The 14,706-nt window shown below is 52.0% G+C and overlaps 2 protein-coding genes across 4 annotated transcripts; both read left to right on the top strand.

The window, feature by feature from the left end:
* Window positions 1–24: 24 nt before the first annotated feature.
* On the top strand, window positions 25–6,645 carry AOC2 (amine oxidase copper containing 2). The gene is made up of 4 exons (XM_087826585.1): window positions 25–2,751; window positions 5,041–5,326; window positions 5,564–5,693; window positions 6,038–6,645. Exons 1-4 carry the CDS (start codon window positions 1,164–1,166, stop codon window positions 6,302–6,304), a joined length of 2,271 nt encoding a protein of 756 aa, XP_087682711.1. The 5' UTR covers window positions 25–1,163; the 3' UTR covers window positions 6,305–6,645.
* A 670-nt stretch (window positions 6,646–7,315) lies between these two features.
* On the top strand, window positions 7,316–13,833 carry LOC107528920 (amine oxidase [copper-containing] 3). Of its 3 annotated transcripts, none has more exons than XM_016202153.2 (4): window positions 7,316–8,216; window positions 10,393–10,678; window positions 11,077–11,206; window positions 11,943–13,833. In XM_016202153.2, exons 1-4 carry the CDS (start codon window positions 7,328–7,330, stop codon window positions 12,216–12,218), a joined length of 1,581 nt encoding a protein of 526 aa, XP_016057639.2. In that variant the 5' UTR covers window positions 7,316–7,327; the 3' UTR covers window positions 12,219–13,833. The 3 variants fall into 3 exon arrangements, with proteins under 3 accessions (XP_016057639.2, XP_016057638.2, XP_016057640.2); XM_016202152.2 differs by having other exon boundaries at window positions 7,316–8,927; XM_016202154.2 differs by lacking the exon at window positions 7,316–8,216 and adding an exon at window positions 10,095–10,117.
* Window positions 13,834–14,706: the final 873 nt, after the last annotated feature.

The raw sequence follows: 14,706 nt of genomic DNA, 5'->3' as shown, positions 1-14,706 counted from the left end.
CCTTCCTTCCTTCCTTCCTTCCTTCCTTCCTTCCTTCCCCAGTGATACCCATGAACTGCCAGTAGAGGCTGCTCTAGTTCCGCGTGGGAAATCACAGAATTGCCTGGTTCAAGGCGGGCTCTACCGTGTCATTTTCTTTACCATCTACTAACTCTCCCCTCTGAATAATGTCTGAAGTTTCTTGAGGAGATGCCAGGGGACTCTTGGTTTTGGTTTTCAAATGACTTATAGGGCTGTCTAGGACCTTACCTCCCTCTCAAATAAAGTTTCCTCAACTTCCACCTTGTAAAGTAGCCTTCTGGTATCCAGTGATCCCCTCACTGTCTCTGCAAAAAGAGATTTAAGGCCTTTAACAATGGAGGAACATCTGCTCTGTTCTGTTTTAGAGATAACCACTAGGTAACAATTTTTGAATGCCTGCCCTGTGTTAGGCTTTGCTAAGCACTTTATATGCATGATCACATTTAATCTTCATGAATCTATGGGGTAGTTTTATCCCTTTATAGGTGAGGACACAGACTCACAATAAGTACCTCCCCTGAGGTCACACAGCTTAGGGACCTGGAATTGGTGTACAAATCTGACTACTAAGCTCAGGACTTCACCACTCCTTTCTCACTGACTAGATAGAAGAGGCCTGAGACTACAGATCAGGGGCTTGACCTTAGGTAACTGGCAGAACACAGTGCTTGTTGCTGAACTGGGCAGTAGGTCCTAGAAATATTGGGGGGTAGTGCCTACCAGGAGGGTGAAAAACGGACCATTTTAGTGCCTGTATTCAGGCACACAGGACTTGATTGGGCATCTGAGATATGCATTCTTCCTCAGACATATTTTGGGTGAAAGGTGCAGTTCAGCGCTACTTCAAATGCCCTCTAATCTGGTGTAAAGGATGGAAATCAGTAGTGCGTACTGATGGTGCTGCCAATAGGAGTTCAGGGGCAGGGGAGATGTCATGCACATGGAAGTAGTGCCTTGGGCCAAACCACAGAACAGAAAATTGGAACAGAATTATATAAATCAAGGTCAGAAATTTCCTGTTCAACCCACAGGGTGGAGTTTTCTCCATTCCTATCCATCCTACTGAATATAAACCCTGATTTGATGTCAGTAACTGGAAGGAGCAGCTGGTAGGACTCTCATTTCAACTCTCAGCATTCACCATGAATGTCAAGGTAGTCCTCGTGTTCCTGGCACTGTCCCTCATTACCATCTTTGCCCTGGCCTATGTCTTGGTGTCCAGCCAAGGGGGCTCGAGCCAGCCTCCCCGCTGCCCCTCTGTATCCCACAGTGCCCAGCACTGGACACACCCTGGCCAGAGCCAGCTGTTTGCAGACCTGAGCCCAGAGGAGCTGACGGCTGTGATGAGCTTTCTGACCCAGCAGCTGGGGCCAGGCCTGGTGGATGCAGCCCAGGCCCGCCCCTCAGACAACTGCGTCTTCTCGGTGGAGCTGCAGCTGCCCCCCAAGGCTGCAGCCTTGGCCCACCTGGACAGGGGGAGCCCCCCGCCTGCCCGGGAGGCACTGGCCATCGTCTTCTTTGGCAGACAACCCCAGCCCAACGTGAGTGAGCTGGTGGTGGGACCACTGCCCCACCCCTCCTACATGCGGGATGTGACTGTGGAGCGTCATGGGGGCCCCCTGCCCTATCACCGACGTCCCATGCTGGGAACTGAGTTTGCCCAGATCTGGAAGCATCTGAAAGAGGTGGAGCTACCCAAGGCACCAGTCTTCCTTGCTTCAGTCTTCAACTACAATGGCTCCACTTTGGCACCTCTGCAGGCCAGTCCTCATGGCTTGCGCTCGGGAGACCGTACTACCTGGATAGCCCTCCACCATAACATCTCAGGTGTTGGGTTTTTCCTTCACCCAGTGGGGCTGGAGCTACTGCTGGACCACAGGGCCCTGGACCCTGCCCACTGGGCTGTTCAGCAGGTCTTCTACCTTGGGCACTACTATGCAGACCTGGGCCAATTGGAATGGGAGTTTAAGGCTGGCCAGCTGGAAGTGGTTAGAGTTCCTCTGCCCCTGCCAAATGGGGCTTCATCCCTGAGGTCCCGGGTCTCCCCAGGTCCTCTTCCACCTCTTCAGTTCTCACCCCAGGGTTCCCAATATAGTGTACAAGGGAACCTGGTCATGTCTTCCCTCTGGACATTTACCTTTGGTCATGGGGTGTTCAGTGGCATGAGGATTTTTGATATTCGGTTCAAGGGCGAGCGAGTGGCCTATGAAGTCAGTGTCCAGGAGTGTGTATCTATCTATGGTGCTGATTCACCCAAGACAATGATGACCCGATACTTGGATAGCAGCTTTGGACTTGGCAGCCACAGCCGGGGCTTGGTGCGGGGTGTGGACTGCCCCTATCAATCTACAATGGTGGACATCCACATACTAGCGGGCAAAGGGACAGTCCAGCTGCTCCCAGGGGCTGTGTGTGTATTTGAGGAGGCCCAAGGATTACCCCTTCGAAGGCACTACAATCACATTCAGAGTCATTTCTACGGTGGTTTGGCCAGCTCAGCTCTTGTAGTCAGGTCTGTGTCCACTGTAGGCAACTATGACTACATTTGGGACTTTGTATTTTACCCAAATGGGGCACTGGAAGGGCGGGTCCATGCCACAGGCTTTGTCAACACAGCTTTCCTGAGTGGGGGAGAGGAAAGCCTCCTGTTTGGGAACCGTGTGGGGGAACGAGTGCTGGGGACAGTGCACACACATGCCTTCCACTTCAAGCTGGACCTGGATGTAGCAGGTGAGTGCTCAGGGAATTAGGATTGATAGTTGGGGTGTGGCAGAGGGAAGGGAGACCCCCCCCCCCAACCCCTATCAAGCCAGAAGAGGCTAGAGGGTTGCGTTCTAGCTCCACAATTCATTGTGGCATCAGAGCATGGACTGATTTAAGTGTATTCAACTGCAGTCAGCCTGAAATATTGGGCTTACTGGGTCTCTGGCAGAAGGTAGAGAGGGTTCCCCTGCCAAACTCCAATCATCCAGCCCCTCTGACTTGCTGCCACTGTGAAATTAATGTAAAGGCTGTGCCTGTCTACCTTAGCCTTGAGTGACAATGTGGGTGGTGAATTTGCCCTAAGGCTGGATGGGGCTAGAGTTGAGGCTCTGAGTTCTTCCTAATTCTGAAGGTCAGTGGCGGAGGGGAAAGCAGGGGGGCCTGAGCAGAGGTAGGAAGCAGTCTGTCTCAAGGGGTTTTCAGAATAGAGGTGGTCCAGGGCATGAGAAGGGGAGTACTAGCTGGGAGTTGCTCTACAGGATTTCAGACACCTGGGGATACAGGATCGTGACCCCCATCCCTTTCCTGTCAGCACATGTCATCACAATGGGCTCTCCAGTGACATGGCAGGCATGTAGTAGGCTTGGTGCAAGTGTAGAAAGAATTCCCAAGTAAGGCTCAGAGCAGAGAGAGGACTTGCTGCTCCTGACATGTTTTGTCAGGGAAAGAAAATAACCAACTTATCAAATCAGACAATTAGACCCAGAAAGAAAATTAGAAACCCACCAAACCCCTCCGTTTCACAGGGAAATTGAGGGTGGGGGGAGATGGGACTGGAAGTGACTGCCCAAATACAACATTGCTATAACTAAGGATATTTCTTGTGAAACATTCTTACTGTCCTGGGTATAAAGACGTGTGTGTGTGTGTGTGTGTGTGTGTGTGTGTGCGCGCGCGCGCGCGCGCGCGGGGCGGGGGGTGGGGGTGGGGGTGGAGCGGAGGAAGAACTAAGAAAATAGCATGATGGAAATGGGATATTAATGATTCTTTGACATATTTGGAATATGATTATTTTCTGATTTGAAGTTTCTCTTCAGCATTTTTGTTATTAAAGAGCCTTGCCTTAGGAATTAAAATCAAGTCACATTTATTGGGTCCCTAGTGGGTACAGCACAGGCTGGTGCTGTGGGCCAGAGCCTGTGTCAGCCCCCTGTGCACAAGACCACCAGCAGAGGCACTGGCTTTAGTAGAGGTCCCCCTCCCCGTGCCAGCTGCCTTCATATATATAGGTCACGTTTAAAGGAACTGACAGCCCTGGCCAGTGGCTAGGTGGTTAGAGTGTCAGCCCACACACTGAAGAGTTGTGGATTTGATTTCTGGTCAAGGGTACGTACCTGGGTTGCAGGTTTGATCCCCAGTCGGGGTGCATGCAGGGGCCAATTGATGTGTCTCTCACATTGATGTTTCTCTCTTTCTCCCCCTTCCCTCCTTCCCTCCTTCCACTCTCTCTAAAAATCAATGGAAAAAATGTCCTTGGGTGAGGGTTAAAAAAAAAAATTAAGAAACTGACAGTCTGAACCTGCTAAGTACGTGATCAAGTGCCAAATGGGTGGGTGATGAGTGCAGGTTACAGTGCAATAGATTTCCAAGGAGTTCTCAGACAATTTAAAGATATAAATCTACTCACTTTTGAAAAAGACTGAAAGTGGCCCCCATCTTGTTGAGAGAAAGAAAGCAAATTCTCAGAGCTAAGGGGTATGCAGGGCACCATGGAAAGGGACTGGGTTTTTCCAGCCAGCTTCTCCAAGACAAATGTCCCTTTCATAGTTACAAGAATGTAACTAGCCACCTGCATGTGTTTTTCCATTTACAGAGCTCAGCCATAGACCAGCTTTTATTCTGTCCCGTGTAGAGACTCAGAAAATGAGAGTCAAAGAAGCAATCTGTCCAAGGGTAGACCAGTGCTACTGGAACTTTCTGCAGTAATGGAAATGTTCTATATCTACATTGTCCAATACATTAGCCACTAGCCACATGTGGCTATTGAGCACTTGAAATGTGGCTAGTGTGACTGAGGAGCTGAATTTTTAATTTAAATGCAAACAGCTACTTGTGACTGACAGTAACTGTATTGGACAGGGCAGGGTTGAAGAAGATGGGCTAGTTCCCAAATCTAGACCTCCTGGCTCCCAGCATGGAGTGCTCTCTGATGAGTTCTGCTGCCTGTTGTCAGGCCAGTGCAGTGGACCTCATGGGGGAGATGAGGATCCTGTCTCAGCTGGTATGGGACTCCTCTCCCTCCCCTCACCCTGGCAGGGCTGAAAAACTGGGTGGTAGCTGAAGACGTGGTGTTTAAACCTGTGGCAGCCCCTTGGAGTCCAGAGCACCAACTTCAGCGACCACAGCTGACTCGGCAGGTCCTGGGAAGGGAGGACCTGACAGCTTTTTCCTTGGGAAGTCCCCTTCCTCGCTACCTTTACCTAGCTGGCAACCAGACTAATGCCTGGGGTCACCAACGCGGGTATCGAATCCAGATCCAGAGCCCCCTCGGCATACACATGCCCCTGGAAAGCGACATGGAGAAGGCCCTCAGCTGGGGGAGGTGAGGAGGGCCCTGGGGGCTGGGTGGTAGGGAAGGACTGGTCCCCTTCCCCATCCTAGCTCTCGGAGACCCCAACTCACTATCCTTGACTTACCATCTGCCCCTGTACCTCCTCTCAGATCCAAGTAGATACGGGATGGGACATGGTCTCACACAGAATCTGATCCAAAAGGCTTCTGGGACAGTAAAGGTTTTTGACATTTTCTGACTCCACCTTCTTATGATATTCCTGGCCAGATACCAGCTTGTGGTGACCCGGAGGAAAGAGGAGGAGTCACAGAGCAGCAGCATCTATTACCAGAGTGACATCTGGACACCCACTGTTGTCTTTGCTGACTTCATCAATAATGAGACTCTCTTAGGAGAGGTTGGTAGCTCTAGAGACAGAGGAGAGAGGCTCTTCTGTGTCTGGTGTGTTGGCTGCCTAACCCCCTGGCCCTACGTTGGAGGGAATGGCATGTTTCCAGTTCTCAGATTCAGGAGCCAAGGAGTTCTCTGATGACCAACATGGGTCATTCATCCCTCCTGGGGTGACATTAGCCTTGGGACACTGACCACCCTATAATTTTGCACATGGATCACCACATTTTGTGGGCCTGGGGCTGGGAGGAGGTGGAAGCAGGGCTGAGGCTGAAGGTTGGGAATTGTGGCTGAAGGGTGGTTCTCTGGGTCTCACCTTCAAAGTCCTCCAGCTCCTCCCTCTTCCTGCAGGACCTGGTGGCCTGGGTTACAGCCAGCTTCCTGCACATCCCCCATGCTGAGGATGTCCCCAACACAGTTACTGTGGGGAACAGAGTTGGCTTCTTGCTCCGACCCTATAACTTCTTTGATGAGGACCCCTCCATCTTCTCCCCTGGCAGCGTCTACTTTGAGAAGGGCCAGGATGCTGGGCTCTGCAATGTCAACCCTGTGGCCTGCATCCCCCACCTGGCAGCCTGTGTCCCAGACCTGCCCCCTTTCTCTTACCAAGACTTGTAAACCCAAGGGTGTGGTAGGACACAGGGGTGGGGGGGGGGGCCTACCATCCTCTCTATTCCCAATTCCTGCTTCCCTGACTCCCGCCCTATTAATGTTTCTCAGGAAACAGCCTCTTCCCACACTAAACCTTCATATATCCTTTTGGTTAATTCATATTTCCAGTGTATTTTTTTAAAATGATGAATTTATAAAATGATATTATTATTAAAATATCCAAGTGAAAACACCACAAATCCTACCATTCAGAAATAGCTAGTGCTCACATTTGGTGACCGTTATACCAGATATTTCTTCATCTGGTGCATTGAAATTGAATAGATAGAATTTTGTAAAATAGATGGCATGTGCAATTTATAATAAAAACTATTACAAGATTTCTACTTGAATTTTTTCTATGTGACTTTTGAAGTATCTAGAATTCCCCAGAGAATATTAAGGATTCTGGCCAAGGAAACTAGCAATGGAGGAGAGAGAACAAGGGGAACAGTGCTGGCCAAAGAATACTGCTTGGGAAGCTAAAGGGCTGGGGGTGGGGGGTTCCTTGGAAGAAGAACAATAGTTTCAAGTTACAGGAAAGGGAACATCTGGCCCTGGGAAGGTGGGGGCTGGGGGAACAAGCGGGGCTGAGGAGGGGCCACAGACCCTGCTCTTTCATGGTGGTATATTTTTGTACCCAGGCTGGTCAGCTACGTTATTTTGAAATCCCTCCCCTTTCCCCTACACTAGCTCTCCCCAGTTCCAACCCTGAGTCCGATTTGGAGCCTGGAAGACAAAGCCATGTAAGGTCTGTGGATATCACTGCTGTCCCGCATCAGGCCCGCCCCCAAGCCCTGGCCTGCCCCGCCCCCATCCCCAGACTTCCCAGTCCTTCCCACCCTCAGTCTCCTGTGCCTCGGAATACTGGGAACCTAAACCAGAGTCCAGGAGCCCCCAATATAGGAACCAAGAGAGACCCTCTTCTGCTGACCTGAGAATACACGACTCCACTCTGGTTCAATCCTCTGTTCCTCTGTTCATGAGACAATGAACCAGAAGACCACCCTGGTGCTCCTCATTCTGGCGGTCATCACCATCTTCGCTTTGGTGTGTGTCTTGCTGGCTGGCAGGGGAGGAGGTGGGGGTGAACCCAGCCTGCCTTCCCACTGCCCCTCCATATCTCCCAGTGCCCAGCACTGGGCACCCCCCGGCCAGAGCCAGCTGTTTGCAGACCTGAGCGCAGAGGAGCTGGCGGCTGTGATGAGCTTTCTGACCCAGCAGCTGGGGCCAGGCCTGGTGGATGCAGCCCAGGCCCGCCCCTCAGACAACTGCGTCTTCTCGGTGGAGCTGCAGCTGCCCCCCAAGGCTGCAGCCTTGGCCCACCTGGACAGGGGGAGCCCCCCGCCTGCCCGGGAGGCACTGGCCATCGTCTTCTTTGGCAGACAACCCCAGCCCAACGTGAGTGAGCTGGTGGTGGGGCCACTGCCCCACCCCTCCTACATGCGGGATGTGACTGTGGAGCGTCACCGGGGGCCCCTGCCCTATCACCGCCGCCCCGTGCTGCTCCGAGAGTACCTGGACATAGACCAGATGATCTTCGACAGAGAGCTGCCCCAGGCAGCTGGTCTCCTCCACCACTGCTGCTTCTACAAACACCAAGGAAGGAACCTAGTGACGATGACCACAGCTCCCCGGGGTTTGCAATCAGGTGACAGAGCCACTTGGTTTGGCCTGTACTACAACATCTCAGGGGCTGGGTTTTACCTGCACCCTGTGGGGTTGGAGCTGCTTGTAGACCACAAGGCTCTGGACCCTGCCCGCTGGACCATCCAGAAGGTGTTCTTCCAAGGCCGCTACTATGAGAGTCTGGCTCAGCTGGAAGAGCAGTTTGAGGCTGGCCTGGTGAATGTGGTGCTGATCCCAGACAATGGCACAGGTGGGTCCTGGTCCCTGAAATCTCAGGTGCCCCCAGGTCCAGCTCCCCCTCTGCAGTTCCATCCCCAGGGCCCCCGCTTCAGTGTCGAGGGGAGTCGAGTGGCCTCCTCATTGTGGACTTTCTCTTTTGGCCTCGGAGCTTTCAATGGCCCGAGGATCTTTGACATCTGCTTTCAGGGAGAACGGCTAGCGTATGAGATCAGCCTCCAAGAGGCCTTGACCATCTATGGTGGGAACTCCCCCACAGCAATGCTGACCCGCTATATTGATGGCAGCTTCGGCATGGGCAAGTACTCCACGCCCCTGACCCGTGGGGTGGACTGTCCCTACCTGGCCACCTACGTAGACTGGCATTTCCTTTTGGAGTCCCAAGCCCCCAAGACACTACGAGATGCCTTTTGTGTGTTTGAACAGAACCAGGACCTCCCTCTGAGGCGACACTACTCAGATATACACTCCCATTATTTTGGGGGCCTTACAGAGACAGTGCTGGTCATCAGATCTGTGTCCACCTTTCTCAATTACGACTATTTGTGGGATATGGTCTTCCACCCCAATGGAGCCATAGAAGTCAAATTCCATGCCACTGGCTACATCAGCTCAGCATTCCTCTTTGGTGCTGCCCGAAATTACGGGAACCAGGTTGGGGAGCACACGCTGGGCACCGTCCACACCCACAGCGCCCACTTCAAGGTGGATCTGGATGTCGGAGGTAAGGCATCCTGGACGGGAAAAGGATTCCAGAAGAAGGGACTGAAGAGTTGTTTCTATTTGTTTCGGGCTTATGGCAGTTATGCAGGAAAGAAAGATCCGAGAGTGAGTATGTGGTTTTGGAGTTCATGCTTCCTCTTTGGCTGGATATGAGAGAGTTGGAGGCTAAATTTTATTTAGCTCATTTGGTTGGGTGCACAGCTGCCACCCTTCCTCCATATGACCTCATCAGAAAATCTTGGGAAATAGCAAATCTCAGGGAGGAGGCAGGATCTGGGCCAACAGGGTCCCCTTTGCCCTCTTTCCTCCTTTGCATTTATATGGGACCCATTTCAGGGAGGCAGCGTTTGTTTTTCAGTTCATTTCTATGTGTCTGGCCTGTGGTGCTGGTGTTCTGTTTTGGAGGATCTGTTTGCATTCTGTCAAGTCCCTGGCACATGCAGGCCAGTCATGGAACACCCCAGGTTGGACATTTCCTAGGGAGATGGGCCCTCCTCCTCCCTGATTTTCCATCTCTCTCTGGACTTATGCGTGAGGGATAGAATGGATACTGTGGAGCATTCCAGATAGTTCCTGGTGGTCACAGAGAGTGCCAAGGAAACATGATGTCTTGGAGTCTATTCTTTTACTTTCCTCCCCCACGTTGAGCTGATCACTAGATTTTTTTCTGTTCTGCCTCTGAAATATCTTAAACTTCTAACTGGGCCCCACGGTCACACCCCTGTTGGCACCAGATCTCTTTCTGCTGCTTCCACTCTTCTCCCTCCCAGATATAGTGTTCACTCTGTGCCTAGAGGGACCTACCAGTCCATGCGAGCCCTGCTCCCTTATGCAGGTCTCACTTTCCCCATCACCTAGAGTATCCCATTCACAGAAGAGCCTACCAGGCCCTTCCCTTCAGAATGCAGCTGCATCCGGCCTTTCAGATTCTTCCCTGTCCACTGCTTTAGCCACCCTGTCCCTGGACACACACAGCACGAGATAGTCAAGCTTCTTTGCTTTTGCTCATGTTTTGTTCCTGCTATGTCATCTCTGCTGGTAACATCCTGTAAGGTCAGGCTGAAAAGTTGCCCAGGAAGGTCCCTGTTTCCTGCCTACACCTCTATTCCTGTAACCTTGAATCTTGAATGTGTTCCTCTCACGTTGCAGGCCAGTCAGGACATTGCCCTTTGCATCCTCTGTGAGAAAAGGGTAAGGATGATGTTTTGTTCATCTGTGTGTCCCCAGGGCCGATCTTGGGCCTGCCACTAATCAGATAAGTGAATGAATAAATGAAATCATAAATAAATGAAATCCTTGACAAAATATTTTATAGGTCAACAGCTTTGGCTAAAAGATTGGGGATATTTGGAGGAAAGGGAAAGGAAGTAGGGGGCACACTCAGTTCTGGGCTTCTCTTTGGCCCCCAATCTGAAGCCAGGTGGGTGATCAGCCCCTTCTCCCTCTTCCTTCCCTCACCCTGGCAGGACTGGAGAACTGGGTCTGGGCTGAGGACATGGTCTTTGTCCCCATGGCGGTCCCCTGGAGCCCTGAACACCAGATGCAGAGGCTGCAGGTGGCTCGGAAGCTGCTAGAGACGGAGGAGCAGGCTGCCTTCCCCCTGGGGAGTGCCCCCCCTCGCCACCTGTACCTGGCCAGCAACCACAGCAACAGGTGGGGTCACCCACGGGGCTACCGCATCCAGATGCTCAGTTTGGCTGGAGAGCCGCTGCCCCAGAACAGCTCCTTGGAGAGAGCCTTCAGCTGGGGGAGGTGAGTGGCACCCGGGTGTCAGAGAAGGGCTGGGGGAGATGAGAGTGAGAAGGGAGCACCGGAGGGGCAACTGGAAACTCAGTTCCAACTGTATGCAAAGTGAGCTCCAGAAAGGTTTCCTGGTTCTCAAAAGGCACAGGGGTGGGCACTGGGTACGTCCTGCCTTGGCGGACTAAAGCTCAGGGCCGAGAACTTTTGTCTCTTTTGTATGGGGGAGGGGCCGTGCTGTGACATGGCAGGGGGGTGAAAGGAGGCCCTGGAAAAGCGTTGGATGACTCACCAGGGCGGCCAGTGAATGAGATGGGAAAGCTGAAGTCCACATGCTCAGCTCCCTTCCATCATAATCAGGCAACAGGAGAGGGTTAGTGACCTTAGAGGCCTGACCAGTGCCCCCCTAGGTACCAGCTGGCCGTGACCCAGCGGAAGGAGGAGGAGCCCAGCAGCACCAGCATCTTCAATCAGAACGACCCTTGGGCCCCCACCGTGGACTTCACTGACTTCATCAACAACGAGACCCTTGTTGGAAAGGTCAGCTGATTGAGAGGACCAGCGAGAGGGCTGGGCGCACAAAGATGAGCCCCACCTTCTTTTGGGGAATCCCTGAAAACCACGTGGTCTCCTCAGGGGCAGAGCTGACTCCTGCCTTCTGTGCTTGCGTGGATCTGATCATTACCTCTTGCGGGATTCTTCCCCAGCTGGGAGTTCATTTGCAGATGCGGGCTGATCCTCAAGACCCTGCAGCCCTCTAAGTCTCAGCTTTGTGGACTGAGTCCTTTTCAGGCCCCAGGACTCAAGAAGGGCTGGAGGTCACCAGGGAAGACCACATCTCTTGTATCTAGAACCCATTCCTGGTGTGACCACTAAAGGATTAATTTCTGAATGTCAGCCTCTTCTGCCTCCCAAACCCTGATCTTCCCTCCTCCATCCCCCTCCCATCAGTTCTCGTTTGGGAACTCTCGGAGTGAAGGGGAAAGGAGCTGATGTAGCCTGTGGCATCGTCATTCCTCTGGGAGTGGAGAGGCTGATGGAGATGTGACAGGAAATGTCAGAGGCTGGGTCAGGGAGGCAGGTGTTGCTCCCAATATGAATATGAAATTGACTATGCTTTGATTTCTGTACCAATAGTGGAAACGTTTAAAGATTTAAGATCCTTTGAGGATAGGGGGCCTGGCATGGCAAATCCTTACATATGAGGCTACTGTGGGAGGCAGGTATGTCGTTAGCAAAGTCAGGCCTCATGATCCTCTTCTTTCTCCCCTGCCAGGACTTGGTGGCCTGGGTGACGGCTGGTTTCCTGCACATCCCACATGCAGAGGACATTCCCAACACAGTGACTGTGGGGAATGGTGTGGGCTTCTTCCTCCGACCCTACAACTTCTTTGACCAGGACCCCTCCTCCGATTCTGCTGACTCCATCTATTTCCGGGGGGACCAGGATGCTGGGGCCTGTGAGGTCAACCCCCTGGCTTGCCTTCCCAAGGCTGCTGACTGTGCCCCCGACCTCCCTGCCTTCTCTCATGGGGGCTTCTCTCACAACTAGGTGGTCCCTGAGCTGGGGGATGTGTCCAGGGGCCCCAGGACCAGGGTGTGTGGGGAGGGGGAGCAGTGGGCACTGGGTTGGCAGGCAGGGGCCCTCTTCTCCTTCTTCACATCCTTGAGGTTCCTTCCTCCTCCTTCCCCAAGGTCACCTCCTGACATCTTCCTTTGCTTTCCCTCTTTACTGGGAGCATCCTGAACCTGTGATGCTGGCGGTGGGGGGACACAGGGGAGACCCAGCTTTGTTGCCACCAGACCTGCTGGGTTTCTAGGAGCTTGCAGTGATAGTTAAGCTTTTTACCAGAAGACTCCCCCCCTTTTTTTTCCGGGCTTTTCCAAATATTTTTAGACTGCCTCCAGGTCCCTCCTGGCCTCCCCAGTGCCTGCCTGGGGAGCTGAAGATAGGTCTCTGCAGTGGAGATGGTCCCCTAGAGGCCCCAGGGCAGGGTTTCTGCCAGGCGAGTTCAGGCGTGGGCGAGCTGGAAGGCGCTTGTTGGCCCCCGTTCCCTCTCATCCAAGCCCTTTTCTTTCTTCCCCTCTTCCTCTTGCCTACCACCCCCACTTGTTCCTACTTTTTCCTATATTCTGGGATTTCCCTCCCAGCCCTCATTTCTCACCTTCAGCCTCCTCTCCTGGCCCTAGGCCTGTGGAAGTCTCAAAATGCAAGGGACATCTAGTTTGGGAGGACAATCCTTGTCTTTCTCCCTGTGTCTGTCACATACAGGGGGAGTAGGAGTTGTCCCCACCCCAGTCCTGGGCAGGGTGGGTCTCTCTGCCCATTTGTATACCCCTGCCTTGCATTCTCAGCAGAGGATGGTCATGGAGACAGCTGCTGCTCAGGTTAGCATTTTAGGTGGTTTTGTGGGTGCAGTGGTAATGAGGAGTGGTCATTTTGTGCCAGGGCTGTGTGTGACCAGTGACATCTGTCTTCTGCCGCAGCCAACATGGGAGACTGGGTAGGAACCGAGGGTGAGAAGCAGAAATACCCAGGAGCTCCAGCGACCAAGTGGGCCAGGGCTATCCAATCACATGCTGGCATCCAAGTGAGCTGGAGCTTAGTGCCTCAGGGAGTCTGGGTTGGGGCGAATATACTAGAAGGGAGGGTCTGGAAAGGACAGGACTGGTTCAATTCCTACAGCCCTACAGTGCAATACTGCACAGCTATAAATGCAATTATATCTCATTGTATACTAATAGTGTGTATGGTGTACTTCCCATTTGTGGTTTAGAAGGGAGGAAAATATAAATATAGATTTGCTTATAAATGCATATTCAGAAGAAATGGTTGCTTCTGGAACGGGAACTGGAGGCTGGGGACAGGGGAGGGAGGGGACTTAGCACTATATACCCTTTTGTACATTTTGAATTTTGAACCATGTGACTATGTTACCCATTCAAATTAAATAATAAGTGGACCTAAACAGGATCTGACTTTTTTTTTTTTTAACTGATAAGTCTTTTAGGACAGGTCAGGGGTAGCGGAGGGTAAAGGGAGTTAAGGGATGGGCCTCCGGACTTAACTTTTTTAAGTTTTTGAGACCGAGAGAAATGGGCATGGCCTATGGTAACTCCTTTACCTCCTTTTGCTTGTCTATGTCCGAATAAAGTGTTAAACTTCAGTGAGTCTCTCTCGTTCTTTCTCCCACTTTCGCTCTCTGTCTCTCCTAGAAGAGGGCCATGAGAAGCAATGGGGAAGGGTGACTTCTGCCTGCTGGAAGTGCAGGCCAGGCCAGGAGGTCAAGGGCAAGAAAGGGATTTTGGATGCTGCTCAGCTTATGACCAGAGGGAGATCTATCCAGGGAGCTCAGACATCAGCTTCTGCTACCTTCTCTCCTGCCCAAGCCCAAGCCCAAGCCCAAGTTCACCTCAGACTCAATGGAACAGTGGATGGGGAGGAGTCAGTAGAAACTAGGTTCCAAAGGACAGGGGGAAAGATTTCAGTAAGGAGCAGAGAGCCAGGGATGGCTGGATTAATTTACCGCATGGCCTGGGGTGGAAGCAAGAGTGACAGAGGACAGAAAGACTGAGGACAAGGGAGGCTGAAGACGGAGATGGGAGAGAAAAAGAGATGTCCTGGGCAGATGAGGCTCTGATACTGATTTTATGCTTACTCTTCCTCTGACCTGAATAACTTAAGTTCTTTAAAATGCATATCCTTTTTCCCAGCTGGAGTGGCTCAGTTGGTTGAGCATCATCCTATGTACGGAAAGGTTGCTGGTTCGATTCCCAGTCAGGGCACATGCCTGGGCTGATATTTCTCTCTCTCTCTCTTTCCCTTCCTCTCTAAGCATGTCCTCAGGTGAAGATTAAAAAAAATAATAATAATAACAAAATATATATCCTTTTGTTTCTACCTCCTAACTCTCCTTCTTAGGGTCAGTTTCCCAATGGTCGGTGCGGGGGGAAGTGAATTATAGGAATGCTCCCTCACCCCGGATCTTACTAACTTCAAGCTCATTACCTTGAAACCCATCTCTAGACCAAAGAATGTG

This window comes from Miniopterus natalensis, chromosome 17 (genome assembly GCF_054644295.1).
Source record: "Miniopterus natalensis isolate mMinNat1 chromosome 17, mMinNat1.hap1, whole genome shotgun sequence".
In the NCBI taxonomy this organism is placed as follows: Eukaryota; Metazoa; Chordata; class Mammalia; order Chiroptera; family Miniopteridae; genus Miniopterus; species Miniopterus natalensis.
The sequence above is the reverse complement of the archived record's forward strand: the minus strand, read 5'-3'. Positions and strand labels throughout refer to the sequence as shown.